Here is a 12,536-nt window from a genome sequence, read left to right on the forward strand (position 1 = left end):
CTTGTGTGCTTGAGATGTAGTTAAATAGATTATCCTATGATGTATTCTGAGAATATATCCAGACTCTAGTGGAAACCAGGAAGCAAGGTGACATAGTCTGTCATCAAGCAAAGCATCAGAAAAACTGTGCTTTAAAATGTGGACACTGTTAATGACTTTGCTGAGAGCACACTGAGTCTTTTTCAGGCCCAGTTTTATACCACTTGGTTGTGGGGTTTCCTCTGTCCTCATCACTAAAACTAAAAATGGAGGTAGCAGGCCGGCTTGGGGCAATGGCAAACTGTGTGAACCGAAAGCTCAATAAAACAAAACCACAGTAGTTGGGTGTGCCTCTGAGTAGCCTAGCAGCTTCTAAGGACATTGCCATGTTTAAAAACAGTCCAACTGTTGATCCTTAAATATTAGTTCTGGGTTGTCACGAAGAGATGCTGTGTGTCTGTAACCCAATGAAAAAGTTTCTGCCAAAATGATTAAAAAAAATTTTAAGAAGGCTTTATTACTTAAAAGGATAACCAGCAATTTGAAATTGAACTTTACAAAATTCATCATTTCTTCAACTAATTTTAGTGACTCGATCTCTTGTTGGACAGGCAGTGTTCTGGTCGAGGCTTTTGGGCTGCTAGGGGTGGAATCTTACTGAGTTAGCTCACGTGAGGAGGGGTCGACCAGAAGGAAGCAGCCTCTCAGGGGGCGGCAGGAGGCAGGGCTGGCCTTCCAGGAGCTGGCAATGCCAGTCCTCGTGGGAGCTGGGGCTGTTGTCATGGGGCTGCGGCATGCTCCTGTGCCCTTTGCGTCTTGACTTCGCTCCGAATGGTTCCTCAGCTTCTCTCACAGGTAGTTACTGAAAGGGCAAACCCAGCTGACTTGGCAGCTAGCCTCTAGGTCGGCTCCCTTGGTCACTTTTGGTCAGTTCACTGTAGCCAGGGCTGTGGAGGGTTCCCATGCAGAGCAGCAAGCCTGTCTGATAAAGAAGTTCAAGTGATGACAGATTCCTGAGAGCTGCATTTGTTTGCAAGAGCTCCATGGAGAAGAAAGGCCTGAGGCTTGGTATTGGTCATTGGAGTCGAGCAGGGAAGGAGGACCTTTCTGATGAGTGAACAGAGGCAGGACGCTGCCCCCATCAGGACGAGGACGCACGGTCAGCAGGAACAGAAGGGAGATTAGGGAGGCAGCTCTCTCTATCTGTCCTCTCCTCACTGTTCCGAAATGCTTCATAGATTCGATTTGATAGATAAGGAAATAAGGATGTAAATGAGATTATTTTAAGTGAAAAGTTAAGACATGCTGGTAATTATGTGAGATAAAGATATGGCCAAAGTGACTTATGAGGTTTCATGCCCAGCGTTTGGGCAGAGGTCTAAGGCAGAGTTTAAGCAGCTGGGCGGGGGTGGTTGTGGGCCAGTTTCAGAGGATTCAAGATGTTTGGTAGGATTGCTAAGTCGGAGTAAGTCCTGGGAGATCAGGAATGGAGGTAAGATTGGGATGCATATGCAAGCAGGTAGTCATCGTAAAGACAGTGAGCAAGTTTGGGAAAAGAAGGAGAAAAAGAGAAAATGGTCAATGGCTCTGTCCTTAGGAAAAAACAAGAGCCAGTAAAGGACATTGAAGGCAGCTGTCCTAAAGAGTGAGGTTTCTCATGCCTCTCCTCTCTGCCGTGTGGAAATCCCAGCATGGCTTGGCAGATAGCAGCCACCCCATTATGAAATGTCACTTTGCCTTGAGCAAGGTTGGTCATTGTCACCTCATCTCAACATGAGCAGCTTGGTCTACGAAGTGCTGTGAACATTTCTGTGGCCTGCAGAAACCTTTCTTCTAAGACAATCTCAATGTGAATGTACAGATGGGTGTAAGGTGCTCGGTTTGGGAGGGGATGGGCAACTAAGGGAAGGTGGGGTGTCTGGAGTTGAGCGAGCTTGACCCCCACTTCCTCCTCTGTCTCATTCTTCAAGGTTCTTCAGGGTAGACTTTCAGAATCTTCACAAGACAGAGTTTGAAAATTACTAGCCCTGGTGATCTTTCATGCCCCTTCTATCTCTACATTTCTACATTAATAATGTGCTGCTTTAGAATTCTAAGATGCTTTCATAAGCAGGAGCTCTTTTATCCTCACGATCTTCGATCCTGTGAAGTAGTCCAGGCAAATACTGTCATCTCCATTTTACAGATGAGGAATTTGAGTGTCAGCAGAGGTTGGATGAGTTTCCCCATGTCCTGTGCTACTGAGTGTCAGAGGAGGCTGAATTGTATGCCTAAAATGATTGGATTTTATGAGATGTAAGATACACCTCAGTAGAAATACACCTTAATAAAAATATACCTCAATATTTTGAAAGGTAAATATACCTTTTTGTTTATATGAAAAAAGAATGGGGCTCAAACTAGACATGGGAACTTCCAAGTTTTAAATTATAGTTTTGTTATAAGGCAGTTAAGGAATCTTGGCTGTTGGAGAGGTGTCAGAATTCTAGAGGTGACACTAACTCCAGATTAGATCAGTTCTTAAAATACAATCATTTATGAGTTTCTTTTTTGACAGTGAGTTCGATGATATCATTCATGATATTCTTTCTTGTGGATAAGATAGAAAAACGTGAACCAGAGCAGTTAGGATCTTGATTGGTTATGTGATACTATGGACTTCAAGGGAGACCTCTCCTGCCCCCATCTTTCTCTTTTCCCATTCCCATTTCAATTTTTTACACAAGTGATACAGAATGTAGAGAAGAAATTAAAAGTGCCCATAACACATTACGTATCCTTTTTGGACATTTAGATTGTTCCCAATTCTGACTTGTCAAATAATGCCACACTGAACATCTTCGGTGCACTTACTAATTAACTTGGGATACTTCCTAGAAATGGAATTTGGGGTCAAAAGGGATGGGTCATAGTTGTTTATACATATTGCCCAAATTGTTCCAGGACTGAAATAATGTGGATTTTTATTAAATGTGAGTCCAAAATGTGATCTGGCTGCTAGAATTTACTGTGATTGTGGCTGTTGTGATTGGATAGATCCTGTGAAGAACGGGGGAGATGGTGTTACCACTTTACCCTGCGGTATGCGGACAATATCTGGGGTATTGCTTTGAATCCTGGGCACCAGGCATTAAGTGAGACTGGCCATGTGAGTATCTGCAGAGGCTGTGGCTGAGACAGGACACCATGTGAGAAGTCTGAAAAAGCTATGATTAACTTTCTTCAGGTGTATAAAGAGCTGTTCTGTCAAGAGAAATTAGATCCACTCTATGTGGTTATAAGGACAGAATAAGCAGTGATGGCTGGATGTTCCAAGAAGCCAAGATTCGGTTTAACATAAGCAAGCTAACAGAACAGTCTTTAAATGGATTAAGTTCCTCCAGCAAACAGTGACTCCCCTTCTCTCGACATCCCTGGAGATATTCCAGCAGGGGCCAAATGTCATTTGGATGAAGAGGCATGGCATGTGCATAGAGGGAATTTTTCAGAGGATTTGATTTGGAGACCTCCAAGAAAATGACGAGACCATGAACTTGAAACCATAGCTCTGATTACAACTCTCCACTATAAAGCCAGATGAAAATATTCTGCAAACACCACGCATTCTCTTAATCGTTTCTTAGAGCAAGGAAGTAACTACTGAATCTTCTAATCTCATTTCTACTCTCAGCTCATTGGTGAATAAGAGTTTAGGTTTTGGATGATCTTTGGCATTCAGTTCAGTTACTGTGGTAGCTGAGGGAAGATGGCCTTTTCAGTTTGTATTTTCCTTGTGTTTTATGCTGTTCACCAACCATGGGTCTCTCAGACCTTAAGATTCTCACATCTGATAAAAGGTAATGGGGTGGTTTTCTCTTACTAGTCATCTCGTGTAGCTTTTTCATCTTTTTTTTTTTTTTTAATTTGAATATTGCTTTCAACATTTTTTAAAGCTGATGTTTCTGAATCCTGCCTATGTTCAAAGGTTGTAATTTCCATTGAAGAAATTACAAGTGTTTTAATTACGTCCCCACTAATTTTTTTTACTATTTTTTAACATCTATTTTCCTAATTTTGGTATTGATACTTTGAGAAATTAAAAAAATAACTAGATAGGTCACAAAATCTATTAGGATAGGTGGAAAAATTACCCACCTGATTTAACACAACTAATTAAATAATGACCCAACCTCTGGTGTGTGGTCTGGGAGACAGCAGAAAGGGCATCCCTGGGAGCTTGTTAGAAATGCAGACTATGCTCCACACTGAGCAACTGGATCAGAATCTGCATTTTAACAAGTTGAACTTCCTCCCCAGGTGGTATGCTGTAGAATCTGTGGGTAATAGTCATCATTGCACCTTTCTCATTTTGGTTTTTGTTTTTGAGCACCTGCTAAAAAGTGCCTGACATTGTGACTAGGTTCTTTCACATGCATGAGCCCATTTAATCCTCAGGACACCCCTTTAAAGGAGGTGCTATTAGAGGCTCAGAAAAGATGTCACTGGGCCTGTTAAAGGTGTCACTGAAAGATGCTTTCTGTAAGTCTGAGAGAGGAAAATGGGGGCCTAGCTTGTAATGGCCTGGCATGGCCTGCCCTTCCTGGCGCAGCCCAGGTACCTTGTGGGAGGACTGCAGAGGCAGCGTTTGCTCCAGCAGTGGCAGCTTAGTCCCCAGCTTCTGACCATTCATAGTCCAGTGGCTGTTTGGTATGAAGGGCCTCGAGGAAGTCACTTCTGGCAAGCACTTGGGTATATGTAGAGGTCCCACCTGTCATCTGTGGTGTGGATTCCCAAGCCTCAGTGAGAAAAGTTCAGGGGGCCTAGACAAACATTTTTCAGGGGTTGCTTACATCAAAATAGGCCGTGTGTGTGTGTCTTCATACAGGGGTGCTTCAGAAAGTTCATGGAAAGATTCATATTATCTTGTAATCCTGTTTTTCCATAAACTTTTTGAAGTTGCCATGAACCATTTTGGGGAAAAAAATTACAAAGGTTTACAGTGACATTTATTTAAAAATGGGTCACTTAGCAAAATTAATTCTCAAGCAAAATTAGTGTGACAATTAGGATTAATTTATGTATTTTTCAATTGTTCATCTACCTATTTAGCACTTGGATTGAAGTTGTAGATGGGATCTAAAGAGGAGAGACATTCTAAAACCCACCAACCCTCCCTGATACTGTCACAGGATCTCCACCAACATTCTTCTCAAAATCAGGACCAAATTTCAACTCCCTGCCCACTGCTATTTGGTGGGATTTTTGTTTCTCTTTAGGTATCATCCTATTTTCTTTTTCTTTACCACTGACATCGGCTTATTTCATGTGAATGTGTAATATATTAAATACATATGCATTTAAAATATTGTTTTGATTTGTTGGCGAATTGTTTCTCTTAAAGGGTCTATCTGGGGAAATGAGTAATTTCTCATATCCTGTTCTTGCAGGAAGAATTTTAAATCGTTTCTCCAAAGACATTGGACATATGGATGACTTGTTGCCCCTGACATTTCTAGATTTCATCCAGGTAACACAACTGTTCAGTTCTGAAATAGAAAACTGAAGTTCCTATTTTTTCAAGGCCTTTTTATGGGGTTGGGGGTGGGGTTCTGGGCCTGGCGATGTGTAATGTTAATAAAAGGCCATGTTTGTAGAAGAAAGGTGTGGTTATGATTTGGAGGCTAAGTTAGCATGAGTAATACCTCATGTGTAGGAGTGGCTACACAGTGTCAGGGTTGGTTCGAGGCAGCTACATGCTTGTAAGTGGCTCTCCGTCTGCCTCCTAGGTATCTGGCATGGATTTCGCTTTACTGTGAACACATTTCATAATACAGAAACAATCACCTCTCACGGAAAGATAGCCCAGATTAACTAAATTATGCATTGTATTACCACAAAGGACAAATATTTACTGCACTGTTTTTTTGGATAAAACCAGGTGTGGTTACTTACAAAGAAAAGATTAGTAATAATAAAGTGAAAATAATACTTTGTTAACAAGGACAATAGAGAGCAGTTATTGCAGATACAAAGCCTTTAAAGGCAAGCATGTTTAAGCCAATAATTTGAGTACAGGATCAAAGTCATCTCAGAAAATGTCTTTTTTGTTTTTCTAGGCAGTTTTTCTTTTCACATGTTGATTGCTCTAAGTCTTAAGATATATTTTTTAAAAAAATCCAACAGAAATACCATCTATAAAGCATTTGTCTTGTCTGTGAACTTGAAGAGCTAAAGAATCATGTTGGGTCATCTCATCTCTCATCTCCTCATTCAATATTGTTGTTCATGTGGTATTTTTTTTTTTTTTTTTTTTTTTTTTTTTCTGTTTAATTCTGTCTGCTTTTCAGTGATTCAGGCTGGGTAACTATTTTCTTTTTTTCCAAGTGTTTATTTTAGAAATGAAATGCATCTATCAAAAGCTGTGTGTATTCTAATATCCCACCTGCTGTTGCTAACACTTCATCAGTTTCAACCTTTGTCACTTTCCCTAAGTGCCAGTTAACAGTACTTCTAGTCATGAACTCAGTTTAAGGCCAGGACGTAAAATACTACAGTTGAGGTCTGCAGTTAACGACTTTATCCTGATGCCCCACCGGCCCCTTTCATTTTATTATTATTATTTTTTTTTTCGATGTTCAGATGCTCTTAAGTCAAAGCTTCGGAACTCCTCTGGAGTCACTGTTTTAAAAGGAGCCAAAATTACTTAACTTGGAAAATTAGCTGTGTCAGAAAAATTGTAAGAGGCCTGAAATGATTACAGGAATTCCTGTTAGTCACACAGAAATGCAGCAACGAATATCTGACTGCGAACCGCATAGCCCATGGGCGAAGGCATCCGCTGTTTACCTACGTGAAGTAAGCTGAGACTCACCTGAGACTCACAGGTGGAATATTTTCACTGCGAACAGGACCTTTGATTTTTTTTTTTTCCTCTCTGAACTTATTTTAAAAATGTGTCCTGCTGTCTTCAGCTATGTTATTTATCCCCCAGAAGCAGTCTTTCACTAAAACAGTTTCATATTTCTCATAGAATGCAGATGACTATAATAAGTACACATTTTGACAGTGATTGTTAATTACTTGGAGAAGGTTTTGTGAAAGGTTCTGTTTCTTTGTCACTGCAGGCTAGGCAAAGGTTGAGTTCCAAAGCTGGCTGGCCCACTGTGTGCTTAGCAGAGTGAGCCGTCATAATTAGAATCCCTCATGTGTTTTAGTAGCACATATGGAGGGACAGGGATGGATGCGGCTTGATTTCAATATAAAACATTCTCAGCAGCATGAGGAGAGAAAATTCTGGTCTCGTTGTACTTCTGTTTAACCTGAGAGACGAGGATCTTTTTTACTATCCGCTCACATAATCTTGGTAAACTGGTCATTGTTGAATTCTGCTGGTCCCAATTAGCTCATTTCCTGAATCTATAGCAAAGGTAAATCTTGATGTTATTGTCTCAAAGAAAGGAGTTTTATAGAAAGGGTAACTCAGTTATCAATTATGATAAAGATCTATTGTCACTTGTTTTGTTTGCAGGTGTCTTTAATAAGGCTTCCCATAATCCCTTCAGGAAGAAATATTTTCTCCTTTTAAAAATAGTATTAGCTAAATATAAAAGCTCTGATCCTTGCCATTGTTGTTGATTCTTTGAGGGACATTTCCCAACATTCATTGTTTAAATGGTTGTCAGGAGGAATCAAGTGAAACTTAATAAACAATGCAGTAACTGGTTCATCTTACTTTGTGTGCAGAGCCTTTCCTCCAGAGGATTTGCATTCGATGACTGAGCTTTTGACTGAGGTATCGCCAGGATCATTTTGAAGTATTTGGGCCCATTGCTATATTAGCAAGTGAAGATTTTTATTAAAGCCACAAAAATGAATTTAACCTGCCTTCACATAAAGGCCAACAAAAATCTAAATGTAAATTGATTTTTTTTTTTTTTTAAAGTTGGATAGCACTCCGTAAGAATGAAAACAACCCAGTGGTGTTCTGGGACTCTTAATGGAATCATGTAAACTTAAAATAAACACTATTATGGTAAGCACATAGAATGAAAACTAATTTTCCAAATCAAATACATTATATTCAATTCATTTTCCCCAATCAACCAAATGTTTAAAACCTGTTAGTTATAACAGCAATCTTCTGGAAATTAATTAGAAGCCTATTAGCTCTGCTAGCTGAGCCGAATGAAGGGGATTGCTCGTTACATTTCTAAATAGGCTCCTGAGTTAAAGCAGAGCAAGGTCAAAATGACAGTCAGCTTGATTCACCTCATGGCTTTGCTTAAGTAATTGATCTTTTGGGGGGGAAATTGGGGGTGTCTTGTTTTTAAATGAAATTTTATCTACTTTGACTCAATCCTCTTGTAAATTTTTTAAAAATGTAGGTACCAGTCAGGTAAACCATACGGGTAGCATCAGTATTGTCTGTGTAGACAACAGCCCCCTCTCAATTGCATGGGCATCTGAAATGGAAATGACCTTTCAGGCTTCTTGTCTACCTCATCAATTCTTCTAAAGGCTTTTGTTAGCTTCTTCCAAAATTGAGATAGTAGAATATTTTCTGTCTGCCCTTGTTTTTAATGTCATTAGCAAACCTTGCTGCTGACATCAGGAAACCCTTGGTTTTCACGGCTGTCCTTAGATTCTATGAGTAATAATCAGTGTGACTCGCAGTTCCTCCTGTGTTTGGAGAAACTCACAGAAAGTGAGGTTTTCTAAACCCAACAGCTGAGTTTGACTGAAACAATTGAGTTTGAAAAGGACTGGGAATGTCCTTGTCGAGAAGCTACCCTTGGTGTTATCTAGCAGGGGGTGGGGTGCTTACTGATCTGCGGGGAAACTACATATCATATCTGTTATTTTGGGGCCAGAAAGAACTTGGCAAGATGCATAGTAACAAAAAAAAATGAAAATAGAAATCCAAAAGCTTAATATCTTTATGATTAGGGAGTCAAGCTTTCTACTTAGAATATTCAGATGAAGACTATTCTGTTAATATTTTTCTTACTAAAGATAGGCACATGCTCATGCGTTTCTGGAGAATGAAAATCGAATAACTATAGAAATAATGTAATTACATTTATCCACGTGCACTTTGTAATCCAGAGCATGCATGTTTGATTACTTTTTCTGAAAGATACTAATAGTTTTGTTGGTTTTGTAAGAGTTCAGAACTGGGGACCATTGGGCTAGAACTGAATTGTGTTTCAATTGAGTCTGACACTGAGGAATTGAGTGGAGGTCTAAGAACAGAATCCTTATTTGTGGCATAGTGTCTGGAGTTGGTAGGCTCTGTACAAGAAAGTCAGAAATCAGGAACAGATTTTAGTGCTTCACTGACAAAATCACTGAGATAAGGAAATTCTGCTTAAACTGTGAGCAGATTTGCTGGCCAGATAGAAATCACTTATCTAAGTTTGTCCCTTGGACCTCTACCAAAGATTTCTATTTGTGTAAGTATATATGGGTTTTTGTTTTTCCTTTTCGTTTGTTTTTGTTTTTGGTGGCTCAACGGTATGGGCATCCAAAACTTGGTTTTATCAGCACCACACTCTCCCAAGTTAGCTAACCAGTTAGCCCCTGTTTTTATATACTTCATAGTTGGTGATTGATATCCATGCTGATAGGAAACAGTGACACAGCTGATTTTGAAAATGTGTGTCGTTTATGCTGTCCTGTATTAGAGTGACAAATATGCAGGGGCTGTGGGGATGATGTGCCTGTGGGACTTTGGAGCCTGCATGGGCACAGTTGTGGCATGATAGTAAATAAAGACAGGTGAATTTTTGATTGATCAGGCTGTTTGGAAAGATAGGCCAGAATTGAGGGAAGTGCTTGATTATGTCAAAAGATACAAATATGTCATTGAAAATAAATAATTTATAGAATACAAAGTAGCTTTCTGCAGGTGACCTCAGGGTTATCAGGTAGGTTAGCCAGTGGCTGTCAGTCACCTGGCTTAGAAAGTATTGTGTGATGTGTTTTGTTTGTTTGCCTTTTCAGAATTCGTAATGGCTTTGAGTAGTCACAGTATTTCTAAAATCGGGTCATCTGTCAAGGTAGAATGGTTCTTCACAGGTTAAAAGTAAATATCCATGAAAATAGGAATCCAACTGCCAGTAGTATGAAGATCTTTATGTATATATCAGACATGAGAAATCAGTGAGGTGGTAGTTCTTAGAATAGGAATTTGGCCTTTGAAATGTTATGTACTTGGGTAAGCTAACAGACAAAAACATAATTAAAATTCACACTTGTCAGTGTTTGACTTCCTAATATCAGTACAGATGAAAGCAGCATGAACTTAGTCTTTCGTTTTCTTAAAGCAATGACTGGGTTAATTACTAGATACTATATATGTAATATTTATGTTTTAATAGTATTTTTAATTAAAATTTTTGTTTTATCAGTTATTAGAATTAACAGTTTTAAATAATTATCATAATAATACAAATACATAATATTTGGTGGGTAGATATGTGACTATATTTGCAACTAGATATCTTAAAGAAAATATCTGTTTCTCCCAAAAGAAAAACATTATTTTTGTTATAAATCTGTGACTGGTGAAAAGAATTTATAATTCTTTTCCATTTTTCTCACTTCTGTAACATGTTCTCCTTTTAATTTTTTCCACTAGTCTTTTATTGAGCGCCTACTGTGTGCAGGGTATGCTGAGACGAAAAAGATAGAGCCTTTGTCTTCATTCTCCCGACAAGCCTTTCTCGAGTGTTTCCTGTGTGCTAGGTCTCATGCTGGGCTTGGGGATATGGGGCTGAATGAAATGGAACTCCTGCCTTCCAGGAGGGACAGATAGAAAGCCAGCAATTACAGTACTGTGTGATAAGAGCAATGATGGAAAGGATATAGTGTAGGAGAAGTTTAAGGCTTTGGCGTGAGACGAATTTCCAGTCCTGGCTCTGCCACTTCTAGTTCAATATCTTGGGGAAGTTATGGGACTAACAGGTGGAGGTGTTCTGTAGCCCACCAGAAGTATGAGTCTGGTGTTTAAGAGAGAGACTTGGGATGGGGGTAGAGCCTGCATATCCTTCTCTTGGCAGGTAGCAGGTGATTCTGTAAAGGTGGATAAGAGTGCCCAGACAGAGTGAATCATTTTTAGGGGCCACATTAAGACCTCATGGAAGCCTTCATATTAAAGGAAAAAGCAGAGAGAGAAAGCCAAGCAAAGGAGACAGAATGAACAGTCAGGAAGAGAGAAGGAAAATTAGTGCTGGGGAAACCAAAGGAAGAGAGATGTGTTAAATACAAAGGAGAGGGTAGAGGAAAGTCCCATTTGGTTATTAGGAGGGCCTGAGTGAGCAATGGGGGTAGTTTTAAGATAGGAGAAGGCCAGATTTCAGAGGGCTGGAGGAAGTGGAGGCGAGGGTGGGCTACTCTCGGAAGGAATGTGATTCAGGGAGGAGAGAGTCCCATGCGGACTGGTTGGGTGTGGGGAGGTGTTGCTGGGTGGCTTGGGTTTTTAATTCATGGCGGGGAGGGTGGTACATGCATTAAGGAGAGGCCTCTGGGCAGGAGGAAGCTGAGGCAAAAGGAGCAAGGGCTGGATGGGACTTGGAGGTGGCCAAGGGCTTGGTCCTTCCTCCCTCCCTCTGGTAAACCTGGGGTTAGAGGGGAGGTCCTGAGAGACAGAGGGGAGTGAGGCCAAAGCCCCCACCCCATGGTTCTCCTTGAGCCCCCTGGAGACATACAGAAATTCATCCCCTCTTCTCTTGAGTTTGAATACCAATTTTGCTAATTTCTGAGTACCACTGAGGAAGTCCTGGAAGGTGAATGGGGCAGTCAGGGAGGTGGGTCCAGAAGGTGGGCAAAGCTTTCCTGAGAAGGGTCCTTTGAGCTGTTTTGTTGATCTATCTTTTTTTTTTTTTTTAAAGGATATACTGAGTGCCCAGTGTATTCCAACTCATTTTTTGATGATTCTGTTCATCCTTGGTATATTTGGTAAACCTTGGAAGATATTTGATTATTTTAATTGTAATGTTTATTACTTCTGAAGTGAAGTGTTTATTCAGTATACTTTTCTCAGCCAATTCCTTCTCATGCCCTTAAATGAAATCTCAGATAATTTACTTAGCATTTTGTAATTACAGGGAAGACCTGCCTGTTGTTATTTCTCTGTCTTTGTCTTTTGGATACCATGGTGTATATATTTACTTGCCTACAGTCCTCTAAAATTAGCATACCTTTGTTCTTTCTCGAAAATGCCAGTCTCTTTGCCTATTTCAGTACTTAAGTATATTTTCTTCCTTGAACCAGAGGCTTTCATATGTCATAGAAGGGTGAGACTCTTTAAGAGGTAATCAGTTTACAGCTTCCTCCGAGACCGGCCGGGAGCATCTGACACTGGAGTGGGAGCTGGCACTTTTTCTCACAGTACCGCAGTGTGTTCAAATATATGTCCTAGAGTATAGATTTGTTTTACTTGTCTGTGATTTGTGTTACAAAGGACAAACAGTAAAATTCAAATTTCCTAGCCCTTGAATCCAATCTCTCTCCACCTCCTAGAAAGTGCATGCCAGTTAGACTGTTGGTGCCCCTGAGTATGTGTGTGTGTGTCTGTG

General features: G+C 40.1%; 1 protein-coding gene across 2 annotated transcripts in view; it reads left to right on the forward strand.

The window, feature by feature from the left end:
• ABCC4 (ATP binding cassette subfamily C member 4 (PEL blood group)) overlaps positions 1 to 12,536 on the forward strand; it is a 248,960-nt gene that overhangs the window by 157,883 nt on the left and 78,541 nt on the right. For both annotated transcript variants that reach the window (XM_063102130.1, XM_063102131.1), the window contains one exon: positions 5,406 to 5,485. In XM_063102130.1, the coding sequence (XP_062958200.1) occupies positions 5,406 to 5,485 (80 nt within the window). The remainder of the gene's footprint in view (positions 1 to 5,405; positions 5,486 to 12,536) is intronic.

Source organism: Cynocephalus volans, chromosome 7 (genome assembly GCF_027409185.1).
Source record: "Cynocephalus volans isolate mCynVol1 chromosome 7, mCynVol1.pri, whole genome shotgun sequence".
In the NCBI taxonomy this organism is placed as follows: Eukaryota; Metazoa; Chordata; class Mammalia; order Dermoptera; family Cynocephalidae; genus Cynocephalus; species Cynocephalus volans.